The sequence below is a fragment of the Xenopus tropicalis genome, chromosome 2 (assembly GCF_000004195.4).
Source record: "Xenopus tropicalis strain Nigerian chromosome 2, UCB_Xtro_10.0, whole genome shotgun sequence".
NCBI lineage: Eukaryota > Metazoa > Chordata > Amphibia > Anura > Pipidae > Xenopus > Xenopus tropicalis.
This window is the reverse complement of record NC_030678.2, coordinates 91,903,543-91,922,692: the sequence shown is the minus strand read 5'-3', so window position 1 is coordinate 91,922,692 and position 19,150 is coordinate 91,903,543. Positions and strand designations below refer to the sequence as shown.

The window sequence follows — 19,150 nt, the reverse complement described above, 5'->3', positions numbered from 1 at the left end:
TCATGGAGACATGTTTTTGGGTACAGGTACAGGACCCGTTCTCTGGAAACCCATTATCTAGAAAGCTAGACAGGAAGGTCATCTCATTTTTTAATCAAATAATTCAAAATGTCAACACATACTTGAATTTTCTTTGTAATAATAAAAACAGTAAACAATTTTACATGATTAAATAATTTCTATGTAGAGTATTGAAAATGACCAAATGACAGAAAAAGCCCCTTGTCCAGGAAATACCCGGGTTCTGAGCATTCTGGATAACAAGTCCTATATGTGTACTGGCATATATGATAAGAATATACGTATCAATATGTTATAAGATGAAAAACTTTTATTTCTTGCAGTCTGACATGCTCCTAGCAGAGCTTTATAGTCCTAAAGATGCATATTTTGTACTGCGATACAGGGTTAAACTTTTTTTAAACTGACAGATGAAGGGTCATGCTCTAGGAGAAAAAGAGCAGGCTTCTAACTATTTCTGACAGGTAACTCTTAACATGGGTTGGGGTAAAAATTGTATTTTTTTTTTTTGTTTCTCTGCCCTTTACAACGATCTGTCAAATTAACAAATTCAAACTCTAAATCCAGACAGCAAATCGAATTTGATGCTGCAGATTTAATATTTGTTCCAGACAGTTAACGAGAACATGATGGAAAAGAAGTGGCGCGTTTCTTTTTGCGAAGACAAAGTTTTCCTGTGACATTTCAGGGCATGTGAGTTAGATAAAAGTTTAAAGAGCAAACACATTTAACTTATTCTAGATATAACAAAGCTAAATAGCGGTATCTTTGCACCACTTTGTTTTGTAACTGCTTCTAAAATCTTACATTTTTGTACAGAGGTCTATTGTAGATGCCCTTATCAAGGAAGGCAATAACAAGCCCTTGGGGATGGTTTTCCAACGTGGCAGAAGGAGTTAAACCGTAGAAAGTTACTGCTGGCATCTCTTCAAATTCTTGGACTTAAAGGAACAGTAACACCAAAAAATGAAAGTGTTTTAAAGTAATTAAAATATAATGTACAGTTGCCCTGCGCTGGTAAAACTGGTAAGTTTGCAACAGAAACGCTACTATAGTTTATATAAATGAGCTGCTATGTCAACACGGGGGCAGCCATTGAAGATGGGAAAAAGGAGAAAAGGCACAGGCACATAGCAGATAACAGATAAGCTTTGTAGAATATAATGAGGTTTTATCTGTTATCTGCTAAGTAACCTGTGTCTTTTCTCCTGTAAATTGCTGCCCCTGTGGCTACACAGAAGCTTTATTATATAAACTATAGTAGTCTTTCTAAGGAAAACACACCAGTTGTACCAGTGCAGGGCAACATTACATTATATAGTAATTACTTTTATACACTTCCATTTTTTGGTGTTACTGTCCCTTTAAAGTTATACAACCACTAGTATAGATTGCACATCCCTTCACTCATTAGAAACATGTTTTGTAGACTTGCACCAATAATGCCCATTCTGAAAAAGGTTTTATTAGTTTTAATAAAGTACAGCACTATAAGACTATAGTGCTATTATACATGATTAGCAGGCTTTGTGTAGAATTAAAAACTGGCTTCTCATATATAATTGCTGTTTGACAGAGGCAGCATCACAGATCACATTATTTAGCTATGATACAGCAACTATATATTTGGTAACAAACAATGTACAGTACTTAGTGAAACAAGCGATAACTCTGTTATACCAGTATCAATTCAAGCAGCAATTGCAAAATTCTATGCCTTCTTCTATATCTTTTTAAATTTAATTTGAGACGAAATAATAGAATTCCCACTGTTCAGCCTAATAGAATGTCTTCTGACAGATCATGGCGTTAAAAGTAAAATCAAAAGAGCGATTAGTGAAAAATTTACTTACTTAAAAATAAGACTTCAAAATTAAATTAAAATTTAAATTCAGTTTAATAAAATATAATAGTTGTGTCATAAAACAAAATATGCATTGTGCAGATATGTCAATTAATGTTGCCTATAAATAAATAAATAAATGTGCAGACAGAGGAATTAATAGGAGAACTAATAAAAGAAATGTGTCTGACTAAATAGCTTTAATGATTATCTGTAGTAAATGTATTCTCCAAACACTGCTAAATATGCCCATCTGACCGCGGAATAAAATGTTTTAATAGAAATTCTACCAGCCACAAACAACGAGCAATGGTTGTGCGCTGACACACTTGGCATTTATAATTATAGCTTTAGGTAGGTTTGACTCTTTAGAGCCCCTTAAACACCAGATCCCAGAGATTAGCACTGTTCATTTAAGATACAGTTTGTGAGCGTGCTAATGACTGCAGACTGACACGACACAGACAGGTTGGCAGACAAATGCTGATAGTTAAATAAGCAGGCAGTGGATGCTGCACCTAACACAGATCATGTTTGACTACTTGGATTGCTGTGGGTTAAACATTCATCAGAAGTCTGGCAAAAGGTTAAAAATGGCTCATGTCAGTTTAATGCAATCAGAATCCATTTCATCATATAACTTCACATTAGCGGGCATCAAATAAAGGCACAATTCAACATGACAGGTTGCATATGTGAAAAAGCCACTCGGCCCTGCTAGCAAATATCCTCAATGTGCAATAAACCACAGGCTAGAAGGGATTAGTTAAAATGTCAGAAGGCAGGCTTTTACCTGATCATCCTTAAAATATACTCTTAGCCATCAGGCATGCTTTACAAATAGAGTGAATCAACGAACGGCAGCAGAAGGCCTGTAGCAGTGTCTGCCATCTTGTAGCTGTCAGAGAGACTTAGACTTTGATCTTTCTAGAAGCAAGGGTACATACTGCATTTGTATTAGCGTGCGTCTAATACCTGTTAGCCTTCGGATCCTTTTATGCATAATTAAACAAATATTTCAAGCGTGTGTGAAGGATACTAAAGCCATCCAAAGCCAACCATCGAAATGTTAGTCACTGAATGGCACAAAATAAGCCAAGAAGGCTAAACAAAGTTGCATGAACTATGGAAATTAAAATTAACATCTTCAAAATAATGGTGGCTCAGTTAAAGTAATGTCAGCTTAATATTTTGCACAGTTGCAATGAATTTCCTTTGCAGTCACTATGTATTCTAAAGAAATATTATAGCTCAAGGCAATATACATTATCCAATGTGCAAGGTATTCTATTAAAGGGACATAGGCACTGCCTACATCTCAAGGTTATACAGTGAGTTCCCACTCCGTAGTAGCAGCAGAACTCTTCTGGGATATTATTATTACAATTATAAGGCCTCATTAATACATTTAAGATTTGACTTGAAAAGGTAAATTATTGTTCTTGTAATTCTGCTTCATGTGGGAAAAGGAACTGTTTATTCTATGAATGCTGTAAAAATAGTAATAGAAGCAAAAAAAAAATCCAAGTTTCAGTGCATGAAAGTTGTCCTTGCTCACTGTCTGTGCCTTGGCCTTAAGTCAGAATGATCCCACTGTTTTCAAATTGGCCACTTAGGCACAACGCAATTAAACTCCAAACCAATAACATCATATCTATTGTGTATTGCCTTATTATGAAACATGGTGGATTCCTAAATCTTACGGTCTCTGCTTTTAGGGGATAATTAAAATAGTATTATAGTAATAGCAACTCAAAGAAACCACAAAACATTTACTTTAAGGGCAATGTTAAAATACCATTCTAAGCCAATATGAAGCAAGGGAACATAGGGACAGTAGGTCAGTGGGTCAGTAAGGAGTCTAACTAGCAATCATGCTTTCATGGTAGTGTCTGCAAGGAGAAGATGCACTCCTGTTACATTCCTACAAATGTAGGTCAATTGGACCTTTATGAAATAGACCTGTGTGTGAATCACAACAACAAAAATATAATTCAGGAGGCATACGAATGATTAAGATTCAATGCTTTTGCTCTACAAATGCAATACACTTTGTAATACAATTTGCTTCCTTCACTACTTGCTTGCCTATAGAAACAATATATCAGAAACCCTCCAGCCAAGACTGCTTATTCCTATAACAGCCTCATCCTCTTTTTCTCCAGTCTGTTACTCATAGGACATGCAAGTCTTTGTGGGAAATGGAATTTAGGCAGAATTAGATCTGAGGTCTGATGTAAGGTACAAGTAGTTACAAAAACCCATGGAGAGAATAGTGAGAAGCAGACTGCAAAATTAACAAAGTACTAAAAAAAAAATCACTGAAAATATATAATTTAAATTGAAAAGTGGCTAAGGTGGCTAAGAATATTTGTGTATATAATGTAAAAGACAAATTACTGTATGGGAATCCAACACCTAATTTGCTTCCATTTTATTAGGTTTTTTTTTCTTTCTGCTCAGGCTACAGAGGTACCATTTGTAAGTAAACTCATTTTGAAAAAAAAAAAAATGCCAGGATTTCCTTAAGCCCAACCTGGAAATAGAAACAAGGCAGATGGGCAATGGGAGGCGATTGAGAATGTCAGAGGGCTGTTCTGAGCATATCTAATTCTGGGTGCAGAAACCAAGGTTCAGTCCCTGGAATAAGAGAATTGCAGTTGAGTTTACATTACAGCCATCATTTATACGATCACAAACATCTTGCCTGAAATTCTAGCTGCTTTAATTAGATATGTGGAGACCACGCACAAGGGAAAGAACAGAAGAAAAATTGTAGTGTGCGAACAAAAGAACGAGCAGCTAATTTGTAAAATAATCTTCACAGCTAATTACTCAGTATACAAATAACCTCACACCAGGAAGTGCACTTTACACAGCTATACCGTCCCATTTACTATCTCATAATCTTAAAATAAGGGAAAGCATTTTGTTTGTGAGGTGGCTAGCACAAGAAAATAGTCATCTTACATGTCAGCATTTAGACACGAGAACAATATAAAATGTTGTGCATACTGGACTAGTTAGCTATGTACATTTTGTTAAAGAAAAGTAACATCTAAAAATGTGTTTTAAAAGAATGGCAATATAATGTACTGTTGCTTTGCAGTGGTAATACTGGTGTGTTTGCTTCAGAAACACTATTGTTTATATAAACAAGCTGTTCTGTAGCCATGGGGGCAGCCATTCAAGCACAGGATACACAGAAGATAACAGATAAGTTGTGCAGAATCCCATTGTATACTAGAGTTGATCTTTTATCTGCTGGGTAACCTGTGCCTTTTCTCATTTTTCAGCTTTGAATAGCTGCCCCCATGGCTACACAGCAGCTTGTTTATATTAACTATAGTAACGTTTCTGAAGCAAAGGCACCAGTTGTACTAGTGCAAGGCAACAGCACATTATATTGAATTTAAAACACTTTCATTTTTTGGTGTTACTGTTTCTTCTGGGAAACTGATTAGCTATTCAGCATTGTCTCATGCCAGTCATTTTTTTGCTAAAGTACTGGTAAAACCCATTATATAAGCAGGCATGTAGACAATACTCTGTTTTTCTGATTTTAGAAGGGTGTCAGAAAAGGGTTAATGGTTCTGTTCAACTGAAAATGATAACTATACCAAGGTCAGAAGCAGACATTCTATAAAGTCAAACACACAGTTTCACTTACTAGGAACCACATTATTTATAAACTATTCCTTCATATTAACTTAAACATATGGCCTTGAAGTAAAATCTAGATTAAATGTCTCCAGCACTCTCTGTTACTACATTATTTGGGATACAACAACTTCTGGGCACCACCAAAATAGGAAAGGAAATCATTTTTTAATCTTTTGCCAGAGAAAATGGCTTTAAATCTAAACAAATTTAAATTGTCAGTGAATGTATATTAGAATGACATCCTGCCTAATATAAAACATAAACAAAACAAAACATAAACAAAATATAAATTTGTGTTTTCACAGTCCAGAAAGAGTATAAAATGCTAGATGTGTTTGTTTTCCAATGCAAATGCAATAATAAAAAATGAGTAAATGCTGTAAGCGATTTTGCCAGAAAAGATAAAATCATACAAGTTTTCATGAATTACTCATTGAAATATAAATATTAATCAATGCAAAAATGGTGGTGTGAGCTGAAATGCTTAAATGTGTGTATGTGAGGTCTAGTTTGTGTGGTCAAATTTTTTTAATTCAAATGGACAAAAAACAGTTGGGTTAACTGTAGAGATTTACATCCACAGTGCAAAATGAATACACAAAAAGTAAACAGAATCACACATATATTCTACCTTTTTGGGCAAATGGTAATGTGCAAGAAGGTCTCAAATAATAACTGATATGATTTGGCTTAAACTACAACAAAGTCACAAACTATTACGCAGCATTATATTCTTCTCTTTTGATTTCAAATTTAACCTGTTTCAAACTGGATTCTTTATGTAACCAGAAACAATCAAAGTACAGCAAATGATTAAAGTATTCATAGAAGAATGTATGGAAATTTTGGGAATTCTTTTTTCAAAAGTGCTTTTGTATTTTTTCATACTTTTGTTTGCACTGTACAAATCAGTGTTCATAGTCAATATTAAGCCCCTAAAATGTGATGATGTAGGAAGGGGAACCAAACAATTCTAGTGCGTTCTATCAGAAAAGGGGTAAAATTCATAAATAAAGCAGAAGCAATACAGTATGTAGCACTTTTGCATTGCACTGTATTTTTTATTGCACTATTGGTAGTACTACATGTTATACAAATTAATACAAGTGCATTTTTACTTTAAGCAAAGGATAGCATATAAAATCCTACACTATCATTCAAATCCCTTCACTCCTCCCTTGTCTCCCCGTTTGCTCCTGGCCATCTCCTCCACTCCTCTCTGAGCCACTGTCTTCTTACACCATCCACATTGCTATCTCTCATCTTGCAGCTCCTTAGCTCTGGAATTCCATCCTCGGAAACACTCTTAATCTCTTTAAAATGAAACAAAGATCCTGTCTTTTGGTGCATTAGAACATATCTTGTTTGGTCCAGTCCTGGCACTTAAGGGCCAATGCCCAAATCTCAGTTCACTTTACCCTTCATTTTAGGGTCTGTATGTTTTCCACATGCTTAGATCCTAAGATCTATGGAGCATGGTCCTCCTTCTTACTGTGTCTTTTGACACATGGCAGTTAATCTCTGTATATTTATACTTATTTATTACTATGCTTTTTACTTATTTATTATTATAATTGTCCTCCCTGTGAGTATGTTTCTATTCTGTAAAATTGTAGTGCTGCATATTCATGGGGTAGTTTATAAATTAAGTCATACATACACCAAGAAGTTAAATGGCCAAATAAAAGCATGAGGCCAAGTGCTCTTATACAGGTCACGTAGCACTGAGTCCACTTCATTATAAATTTTAGTAGGGATACATTATTTGTTATAATTTACAGCTTTGAGCAGGGCTGGTAAGAAGAACAAGCAAGCCCTGCTGTCACCCCGCACGCAACCCCATTACTTTCTCTGACATGTCTTTCACACTCAAAGATCAGATATATTTGTACTGATTCCTGTTTAATTTCATTGTGTGGTCATACATAAAAACAGATGGATCTTCAGGTGATCTCTAGGCCTGTTTATGTGTTCACACTTTGACCAAAAAATAGTGACAGACCCCACAGCCTCAAAAAAAAAATGCTGTGTTCATGCACTCACAAAAGGCTCCATTCCATTCTATTGATTGATTCTAAGATGACCTTTTCTGAATTCTGTCCTTTCATTTCTTGAACTACTGACTGGCTACAAGAAATCAGCTGTTCTTAAACATACACAGTATATATATATTTCTTTGTAACTTAGACGCCATTCTGGTAACGATGTAAAGAAACAGGAAGCAGCGATGTTAGTATTCTTTCTAATGAGGTGGCCGAATAAAGTACATTTCAATAAAGACAGCTGCTGACAGATGTGTTACCCCTCTGAGCAGAGTCCTCTCACACTTCATTAGTTCCTATCTACATCCAAATATTGATAATGAAATGCAATAATATCAAATGTTCAAAGAATTTTCTAGTTCAAAGCACATTCTGGGAATACTCGTGTATAGTAAATGTTAATCTCCTGTCTTGTATGAATAAAAAAAAAGTCTATAGGGATGGGGTGTTTTATGCAATTATACTTGAAATGTAAACACACATAAGTTGGGATTTTACAAAGAAGCTAACTTTAATATGGCTTGGGTAAAGCAAAAGATTGGGTACCTATTTCAAGGTAGAATTTATACATGATCCTGAATTACTTAAACAGTGGCATAACTATAGAGGAAGCAGGCTCAGCAGTTGCAGGGGGCTGGGGGGACATGGTCCACAGGGTCTGCTTCCTCTATAGCTTTAGGGAATACCCCCATCTCTCTTATACCTGAGCGCTAGTGGACGACAAGGGGGGACATGAGAGAGGGGTGCTCAGGGAGTTGGAACGTGAGGGGTGGGTGGGTGTGGAATGGGAGGCGTGGGTAGTGCTTGTATTGCACGCTGGGCCCCTCCAAAGAATGTTTTTTTTTGTGAAGGGGCCCCAGCACGGTCTAAGAATTTTTTAAAGAAATATGGGGGAAAAAAATCAACTCTTAATAAATAGCTTTTTTTTTTTTTTTTTTAATTAATGAAACAAGCTGTTAATTACACATGGTAAAACCTCCTATATACCTTAATTTTTCTCTTTACCTTTATTTTCTCTTTGTATTTAGAATATATTGAAAGATGAATATACTATTTTCCATAACTAACCTGACCCTGTAAAGTTTCCATGAAGGTGTTACAGGCTTATTATCCAGTTTTACTTTTGCCTTAGTTGCTACTGGCCTGTGTTAGCTAGTCACAAGCTTTATCATCACTGCATTCAACTTTTCTAATATAGCAGCTTACAGAAGTCAATTGAGACAAGGTGCATTATGTCATTGTAGCAGCTGAACAGCTCTGAAAATGAAACTCTTTAATGCGGAGTCCACACTAGGTAGACATGCAATATTGAACATTTTTCTCTAATATTAAAGCAGTACCTTGTACTAACTAAGCTGCATGAATACATATTGATGGCAAAACAATTCTATTGGGTTTATTTAATGTTCCAATGATTTTTTGTAGTGAACTACAAACTATGTACAAAGATACAAATTACTGAAAGAACCCTTATACAATGCACCAATAACTAACATGCCAGATAATCCAAGTACTATCACTGTATTTTAATTTTCTACAATTGTGTTTGGCTGTTATACTATTTATCCTCCTTTCTGACTTCAGCCTGGTTGCTAGGGTAAATAATTTAGAGAAATGGAGGGCACTCCTGGCTAGAATATCCTTGCCAAAAAAAATTATATCTACAAAAAAACAATAAAGTATAAAGTATCCAGGTGCTAGGGTTTTAATAATCCCCCCATAAGAGGACTATACACATCCACAAAACCCCACAAAAACCCTGCACACCCTGTCAAGGGAGCTCCCTTGACAAAGGCGTTTGAGTTGAAACGTTGGGGTATTCTCTCATCCAGAGTATCTGCCTTCATATCTTGTTTTTCAGTTATTACACTGTGGGGGTATGTATTTATTTGTTTTTTGATGGATATATAATGTTTAAAGTTTGATACTTTTTTCTGTATCATGTTTAAATGAATAAAATGTTTTTTTAATTATAAATACCTCCCTGGGGAAGTTTTTTCTGGTGTGCAGGGTTTTTGTGGGGTTTTGCTAGGGTAAATAAACCTAGAAGCCAGATAGTTTTTTAAATGCCAAGCTTGACAGTTAAATGATAATTACCCCTTTAAGACTTTATAATGCCAACAAAAATAAAAGCAACAGGATACTAATTTTTTTCTATTTTACTCCAAGACAAACCATACTACAATACGATTAATTATGTAAGTGATTCTAACCCCGGAAAACTAGGAAATACATCTCAGATAACCTGGAGTAAAACAGTATCAGGAGGAACAAAATCAGGAGGTACAACATGTGGTCATAGATTCGTATTTGCATAAATAAACTGCGCCAGTTCAGCAGTTCTCAGCACTTAGTGATCCAACAATGATATATGCAAAAAAAAAAAAAAACCCCAAAATTATAATTAATATTATAATGATAAATATCTAGGGATGCACCAAATCAATTATTTTTGGGTGCAACCAAACCCTTTGGGAAAGATTCGGCTGAATACAGAACCAAATCCTAATTTTCCTATGGAAATTAGTCTACCAAAGGGTTAAATAGAAACCTAAGCGCTTAAAAATTCTTTTACTTCTGTATTCATGTAACCAAAAGTCATGTGATTCTAAGTATTCAGATTGGTTTAGGCCAGATGCTTGCATTTGGCCGAGTCCGAATACTGCTGAAAAAGGCCGAATCCTGGATTTAGCGCATCCCTATAAATATCTAATCTCAGCAGGATCAACAACATTGGTGCTGGTTTTGTAAACAAGCATGTTGCAAATATACTGAGCAGCATTTTTGAAACTGCATTTAAAAAATAAATGTTCTAAATAATTTAAGAAATATTGCCCCTTTAATGTTTTCTGAATAGAAACTAAAGGTTTTGAAAACATGTATTTGCATGCATTTTCACCAATTCCAGGGTCCTCACCTTGGTGATGTTACAGTGTCCCCTTGCATATAAAGGTTATTTTGCTTGAAATTTGTATTCAGTGCCAATAAATAAAACATGTATGCTAACACAGTACTTTTACTAAATTATCAAGTATTGCAGAACAGGGGAGATAAACCATCATGGTAAGGTTAATTATTATAATTATCCCCTTTTAAAGGGGACCTGTCACCCTAAGAAATAGCTCCAAATTATTTTCTATTTGTGTTTGTAAAGCAAAATAAATGTCACTTACACTATATAAATAATATAAACCTTGTTTCTGTCAGTCTTGGAATTGCACAATAACAGCAAGCAGGCAGGCGCCAGGTGGACACTATGATTAAGGCAAACTTTGTATCACCCTAAAATCTTGTGTATGTGCCAAAATAGGGGACTTGATGCAGGTTTTGATGCACTGGCTACACAACTAGATGGTGAGGAGGGAGAGGGAAAGTAAGTGCTGAATGGAAAGTGAAAGTAATTGTCCCACCTCTATGCCTAACACAGAGGCGGGGCAGGCAATATATGATTGACAGCTGGGATTTTTTAAATGCATTTATAGTGGGTATGGATGTGTTAATAAAAAAAGAAATTTGGGTTTTTATGTTTAATTTGAAAAGGACTTTTAATAAACATTTTTTTATGTCTGGGTGAGAGGTCCCCTTTAAGGTTTGAAGGTTAAAAATGCATGTGTATTGCACATCTAGAATGTACCACTATTGTAAATTTAACCTGGCCTGAAAAAGTGCTTTTTAATAGTTATTATGTGCATAGAATTGTTTTTAATACAGCTAACTGCAAAAATATGCTCTCTAACTTAAGTTAGGACTACGTTATTGGTCAATACACAAACTCCATTCCTTACAAAGAACTCTCAGTGGTAATCCCCTTGACAAGCAGGACATAAATGGCTTACATGATAACAGAACAACTGCACAGTTTGAGTGATGTCAATTTCAGCATGTGGCATCTAGAAAAGCTTTACAGTTCGACAAGTCGTGTATCAAATTCACCCCAAGCCCAACTACTCATCTCTGACTTATAAGCTTTGAGGGACTGTGAACAAGTGACTTGATTAAAACCTAATGCTATCAAAAATTCTACTCTAAAGAGAATATTCAATCCATGTCCAGCGAAGCAGAAGTGGAGGGAGGATAAAAAAAAAAATAAAAAGCTTCCCTTGAGGTCCAACACTGCTCCATACATTCACTGCCACTGAGGTTTAGGTAAACTACTAAGTGTCACTCAAACTGACAAATCCCCAAGGTGATAGCTTCACTTTTAAAGCCTTCAACATACTCTGACAGTGTTGTAAAAACTTAAAGGTCAGAACTGCTTGCTGAGGACAAGGAAAAGCTAACACAAATCACTCAGGAATGTTTTATGGATTGGAAAAGGAAGCTAATAAAGGCCAACAAAAAAGTACAGCTATCAAGAACAGCCATTTAAACTGCCTTAATAAAAAGAATTCTTATTAAAATCTGGCTTTGGTAGATGAATAACACATGCAGCCGCTGATAATTTTTCTCCTGAAATTGAAACAAAAATGACTAAAACATAAATAAATGTGCATTTTGCAAAGGGGTTGATTTAGTTATATACTATGGAACTTTCATAATACAGGACTTTTTTTTTTTGTTTGTTTCAGATAGTTGATACTTGATAATTGTACACATGAAAAGGTGGCAAATTGCACCAGGGAGATCAGTTTTAAATGCACACTCATTAACCCATTTGGAAGCCAATCAGCAACAGAGAACTTGATTCAAAACAGGCATTGCCAAGAAGAGGAAAGCAGCCACTTCTAACAGCAACTTGTGTCAAATAAACAGCCAACACAATATTCAAGAGCCTTACTAACTGATAGGGTCATGTGTTTGACCCCAAGGAGACAATACAGATAGACAGTGCTGTCTTATATATTCCATGATGGAGGCTGAATAACTGATATGTAAGGTATTGGTATGCTGCTTTATATTAACAGGATTATGTCATACAAAGAATGCTATGGAGAACATGGCAAGTATGGGGGCCTAAAAATGTTTTTGCAAGTCCACGGACATCCATTAGGACAGCCCTACTCAATGTGCATGCTGTTTTTCAACAGAAACGAGTGGTAATTTATAGTGATCCCAGGTGCTAGTGCAAGAGCACTGAAGATCACAAAAGCATGGGCACAAACCACCGCACTTTTTATACACTTGTGCCCTTCCCAATTCTTAATTGCCAAAGGTCTTAAAAGGAGCATAGAGACCTCTATGCCTCAATGAATACATTGCTGCCCAAGTTTGGCATTACTGTATTCACAAGGGGCAGTTGGGGGGTGGCATGTAGGTGGATTTCCATTGCTAGGCTTAGAGCACAGCCAGATTCTAGACACAATCAGTTTTTGAATAAGAACACAACATATTAAAGTGACCAATCCTGCCCAAATTTTGCAATTAACACTGTGCCCTGCACCTGTAAAACGTGGCTTACCAATCTTATGATCATAATTTTGTAACTAAAAACCCCTGTTTTTTGTCAATACATGCACTAGCAAAGACACTTTACTTATGAAACAGGGGACCAGGGAATGTGCACTGATCAATCCCCCTCTCTTTTTGTATGCTTGTAGTTAATTTGGCCAGATCAGTCGCACTTACATTGTATTTGTATACTCTATTTAGCCTTGGAGTGCTCCCACAACCCCTTTCTGTGTATCTGTAAAACTTGACCTGCTGGCACTCAGCACATCAACATATTAAGCCCCCTTAGCTCCTAACGCTACATTTACAGATGTTGGTTTGCTGTGTGTCACGTAACATGTTTACTGGTAACATGCAGTCTAGGAAGATCAAAGTAAAGGGGTCAGTATAATCTCTATATAATCATATGAATGCTAGCAATATAAGATTCAATACAGTGTAAATAAACCAATTGTCAGCTGCATAAATCATCCATCTGCAGAATAAATTAAATTGTCAACTGTACATATTACAGTGATACAGATAAATAGATAAAGAGTGCTCTATAACATATCTTTTTGAAAAAATGCCATAAAGGGCTAAGCATATTTATTTAGATCTGTGTCAGAGATAACTGCTACCATACATTCCCCACAATGGAAATCTTCTACTGTATGTCCACGTTCATTAGGTAGGCTATATACATTAATATTAGAGAGAAACAAATCACACCTGGTTCTATAAAGAAATCACACTTTCCTAGCACTATTTCAAATCCCAGAGGCAGCCTGAGCAGGAAATCCCAGGCACAGCCAAACCCTGTAATATATATGGCTTTACAATGTATTTCCCAGTTGTAAGCCAAGATCTCTCAATTTTAGATTTTTCATTTAAAGGGATACATTTGTCACATAAGTTTACTCTTTTTACAACCTCTGTTGTATCATTTTTAATAATTCAACAGATTCAGATTTAAATATTTTAAAAATACAGTGGCTTCTGTTTTCCTTTAGTTCGTAAAATTAGAGATAATATACAGTAACTCCCCAATATTTTAAAAGTAAATAAAAGCTACATTTTATCTACTTTCTATGTGTTTACTGATGAAAAGAAAATTTGCTGTCAAGTATATATATGTAAAGGTACACACCATTTATTGCTTGTTTTAAGTAAATATGGCAAATTCTTTTGCCAACTTACCACTTATGCCCAACAAACCACTTGTATTTACATTTAGTTAAAGAAGAACTTAAGCCTAACTAAAGAAGTAAGCTGTAACTGTTGTACATTATGTTTAGGGCTTCTGCACCAGCTCAAGGCAACCACAGCGCTTTAGCAGGGAAGATCTGTGCCACTGAAGATGCCCCAGTAGCCCCCCATCTTCTTTTATGCTGATTCACTGCACATGCTCTGTGCTGCTGTCAGTAACTGAGCTTAGGGACCAACTCACACTGTATATACAGAATATAAATGTCACAATATAAGGATGATTAGTAATTAATACAGATAATGACTATATGGCAGCTCAGAAACCAGTGCAAGTAGCATCAAAATTGAATGATCAGACCTGTAGCATCAGTTTATATAACAAGCAAACCTCATTTTCTGCTTGATAATTTGCAACAACCCCTAAGCTCAGTTTATCAACAGCTGCCCAGAGCCCACTGAGCATGTGAGTGTCACAGCCACTTTCCAAGATGGATTATTGCTGCTATTGAAATGTTGAAACTTTAGGCTGGTGCCTAAGTTCATCATATAAAATATGGCATTTTTAGAAGACAAGTCATACCAATGGCTTTAAAGTAAGAAAGTAATATAGTTATTCCGTCACCAATTCTGATGATCTTCCAGTGCTAAACACATGTTTCCTTAGATCATCCAAGTCTTCTGAATTTAGGACTCTTTAATCCCACTTGCTGTCCTTTTAATTGTGTCCCACAACATTCTTCCATTATTATGAATACATGTCTGAGTTGAATTTATACCCTCGGGTATCCTCTATCTGGGCCCACAGACTCTTGCAGCGATCCCTGTATGTTAAATGTACTTGTGTCCACAACTCTTCAGTTAATACCTTGTGTTTTTAAGAGTTATCTGCTGCATTTTCAGTTGTGCAAACTGACCACCTGTGACATAGCATTTTCTATCCCCATCTCATGTCCCATGACTGTAACTAAAGATTGTTTTTATGACTAATTCAAGAATAGGTAATAGAGAAAATAATAGAGAGAATAATAAAAATGTACCTGTAAATCTTTTATGTTTGGGAATGGAATGCCTACAGTAACAACAGCACGTGCATTGTTATCAGAGAAGTCCAGTCCTTCACTTACTTTCCCTCTGCACACAGCAATTAGAAGAGCCCCATCTGTAAAAATAAATGCAACTACTAGTGATCAAAAAGCAACTAAATATTTACATTAATAAAATTAGCCACTAAATATTTATATAAATATTATAATAAATATTTATGGAGTTAAAATCATAGGGGTGTGTTTCTAGTTGCTTTTGTGCTACCCCAGGCTGGCACTCCTCTCTCAGCCTGGGGTAGCAGGTGCAGTAAAATGATCAAATTGATCGATTTTAGTACCAACTGTTGCAGCTTTTTATGCTGACCTGGAGTGCACTGTGTGAATTTTTGTGATGAGATTTGTCACCTGGCTACGGAATCGGGGCAACAGGGCTGTTTGGTAAGCACAATGCTTTCTTGTTTGGAAGTGGGTTCTCCCTGGCCATGAGTTTTCTCACCTGAGTGCAGGGACCGGGGCAGGTTGCACCTGGACAGGCACCTGTATTTTTAAACTAATTCATGTTTAAACTAACCCTTAAACTGTGTGCTGTGGATATATAATTTTTTTTTTTTAGAGGTTTTTGAAACCACAACTAAACTAATTTTCTCTATGAATACCAAGAAATTTATTAAAACAGCCTTTTTTAAAAAAAAAAGAAAAAAGTATGAATGAAAAAAGACAGAAAAAAAAATCTAAATTTTTCGTATTGTTGCACAAATGAAAAGCCTTAAACCACGAAAGAAAGACACCTGCATGACAGTGGCAGTTTTCAGATGGCACATTTTTTCTTTCAGATTTGACGCAGTTTTGTTGTATAGTAAATGGAGGAAAATTTGTGAGTAAGTGCCCCCCCGTGTATGTATGTATGTGTGCATTTTTGTAAAATTATTTGCAGTTTGCCTTTGTGTCTTTTTTATCTGGTTGCTAGTTTCATGAAACTGGGCATGGAAAAGAATTAAAACTATGGGATGTACCAAAATCATCATTTTAGTAATTGGTCAATATAACATTCATAGCTGCATGCTAGAAATAACTCATAAAACATTTATAAAATATATCTAACGAAGACCAACTGACAATTTTCGAGAATAAGTTCAAGCAACCACAAATTGTTCCCCTAAACAGAGCACAAGACCCCTCCTGGATTCATAAAGGCACTACCACTGTCATCAACAATAACATGGAAAAAATGGATGCTATGTGGCCATGGAAGACAACGTACCTAGATAACTGGGAGCTCTAGGCACAATTTAGGTTGTCTAAGGTATTGGTGCAATGTTTGACAGTTTTTGGCTAAATGATATGGATAATATGGAAATGCTTGCAAAATTTTGCAAGCGTTTACAGTACAAAGCAAATAAACAAACCAACTGCTGCTGGTTGGCGTAGTGATGATATTCTAGGGTGAAGAAGGATATATTGGTTTCTTTGCAAGAAGTAAAAGCCTTGTGTCATTGTATTCTTTTATTTGGAACTAATTTTAATGGCATAAGAAGGGAACATCTGTTAAAGTGTATATTACCTTTTACCAAGCTCAACCAAGAAAATATTGCAGTGACACAAGGTATTCTTGAAGTGAATCAATTAAACCCTGTAAGTGTCTAAAATATAAGAAAGTGGTTATGGTTGCACTAAACTCCTAATTTTTAGATTAGTCTAAATACCAAATCCTCCACAAAACCAAATCCTAATTTGGATTAATAAGTAAATAAAAATCTACTGCAAACAAAAAATGATTACATCTTCTTATTCAGAGTAGATACACAGAACAGCTTGCTCATACAATGTAGTCATTTTCAAACAATTTGTATGATCATTGGTCTGTGTGTGGGTCTCCACAGGAAGCATCTTGGTTGGTGAAATTCTAGTTTAAAAACTCAGCATAATTTACTCTTCTGTACAAAAAGTGAACTCACTTCTCACTACATTATACTTGGGGAAAAAATGATTAAGACCTTGTCTGTTGTGGTTTTTTTGATATATGGATTTTATGGCAGTGTTTGCTTTCTACATTTACCTTTCTCACCCTTATAACGAATGGCATCATAGTACATCTGCAGCATTTTGTCAAAGTCAGTTTTGTCCCCTCCTTGTGGTTCCTTAATGACTGTCTTGATTCTCTCCAGATTTTCCCATAACCCAGTGTGCATCCATCTATCTTTCAATTTCTCCAGCATCTGAAATAAATAGCATTCTTATAATATGAATGTCAATAGTTTTATGTTCACTATAATGCATACACATTAGTAGTTGTGACATAATTGTAGTTATTAAATAACTGCACTTTTTCTGTAAAATTTCAAATTATTATTGTTAGTTATTAGTTATCAAAATAACCAGTAATAATAAAAAAAAAATTAAACATTAAATAAACCCAGAAGGATTGTTTTTCCTCCAATAAGAATTCATTATATCTTAGTTGGGATCAAGTACAAAGAAGTTTTATTATTAAAGAGAAAAAGGAAATACATTTGAAATATTTGAATTACTTGATTAATATGGAGTTTATGGGAGATGACCGTCCCATAATTCTGATGCCATACCTATATTGTTAAAGCATTCAAATGAAAGTCTTAACCATAAGGGAAAATATATTTTCCACAATGTCCAAGAATGTGGGATCAAAAGTAAATATAAGCAGTTTCAATTTTCCAGTTTTGCAATCTTTAGATACTTTTAAATTAAATCAATAGGCAGAATGCCTATTCTATTATATTGTACCTATAAACTGATAACATACAGTACATAAATGAAAAATATAAACAACAAAATTTGCATTAAAGAATAAAGTGGAAATAAAAGTTAAAATAATGAAGATCTGCAACCTTAAATGTTATTAAAATTAAAAGATGAAAACCTTTAGTACACGATCAACAATAGGTTACACCATCTGTACTGCAACCAAGTCCTTTAATTACTAGATGAGGTTTGTTCAAGAGCTGCATTTTTCAGCTCCTTGGTAACTAATAATATATATATTTAATGTAGATCTTCAGAGAAATTGGTTTTGTATTAATTACCAAAAATAGGGACTCACTACCAAAATAGTATAACACTTCTTGTTAAATGTGTTCTATAAGGGTCGTTTGTCTAGAAGTGGAGTTAATCTGTATAAAAAAATAAAAAATAAAACGCAAACTAATTATATTAGTATCAATAATTTAAGTTCAGCAATCTACATGACACCCCCTCTCTCACAGCTACCTTTTTTAATAACCAAATTTGGTTTTTCATCTGTAGCTTACAGGTCTTGTGTGACTATCAGTTATAATGTGTGACATTTAACAGACCTGCATATACAAAGCAATGGGTAATAAAATGTTTCTGGAAATGATATTATTGACTACATGCTTGCTAAGCTGCCAGTGGAGCTGTTGCAGCACTAATAATTCAGAGAATTTCATGTTTGCTGTGAGACTACAAAATTAGCACTTAAATAGGCTACAAACATATTGATATCTAATACTACAATGGTAAAAAAGCTGTGAAACTAATGAACCATTTCTGTTTTGTTGTGAAGGATGATAAAATGTTTTACTGGGAGGGGGGGACATTTTGATGAATTATAACCAGCTTCAATGATACCTGGCAAGAATATTTGTAAATACAATTAAAAAACCCACAGTACTGATGCTGCTTTGTGCTACAACATCTTAAAGGAAACTATAGTTTTTAATGCACTAGCCATGCAAAGATCTTTTTGTGTTTGTCCCACAAACTAAAGTATATTAATGTATATTATAGTATGGGCTTTCAAATAAAAATGTTTTAGTGGTAAGAGATTATTACTTTATTGTCAATATGACAGGATCTAAAACACAGCTTCCCTAAGTTGTTTTTTTGTGGGGGGGAGTGAAAAGCACATAAATGCAAGTACAGAATTGTGGTTAAATAAAAAAAACTGAAGGAAAACTGACAAACTG

The 19,150-nt window shown here is 35.1% G+C and overlaps 1 protein-coding gene across 3 annotated transcripts in view; it reads right to left on the bottom strand.

Annotated features, from left to right (window-relative positions):
• Window positions 1-19,150, bottom strand: part of brip1 (BRCA1 interacting protein C-terminal helicase 1) — a 113,261-nt gene that overhangs the window by 9,736 nt on the left and 84,375 nt on the right. For all 3 annotated transcript variants that reach the window (XM_012957440.3, XM_012957441.3, XM_002933838.5), the window contains exons 15-16: window positions 17,245-17,404; window positions 15,183-15,304 (exon numbers count right to left, since the gene is read on the bottom strand). In XM_012957440.3, coding sequence (XP_012812894.1) covers window positions 15,183-15,304; window positions 17,245-17,404 — 282 coding nt within the window. The remainder of the gene's footprint in view (window positions 1-15,182; window positions 15,305-17,244; window positions 17,405-19,150) is intronic.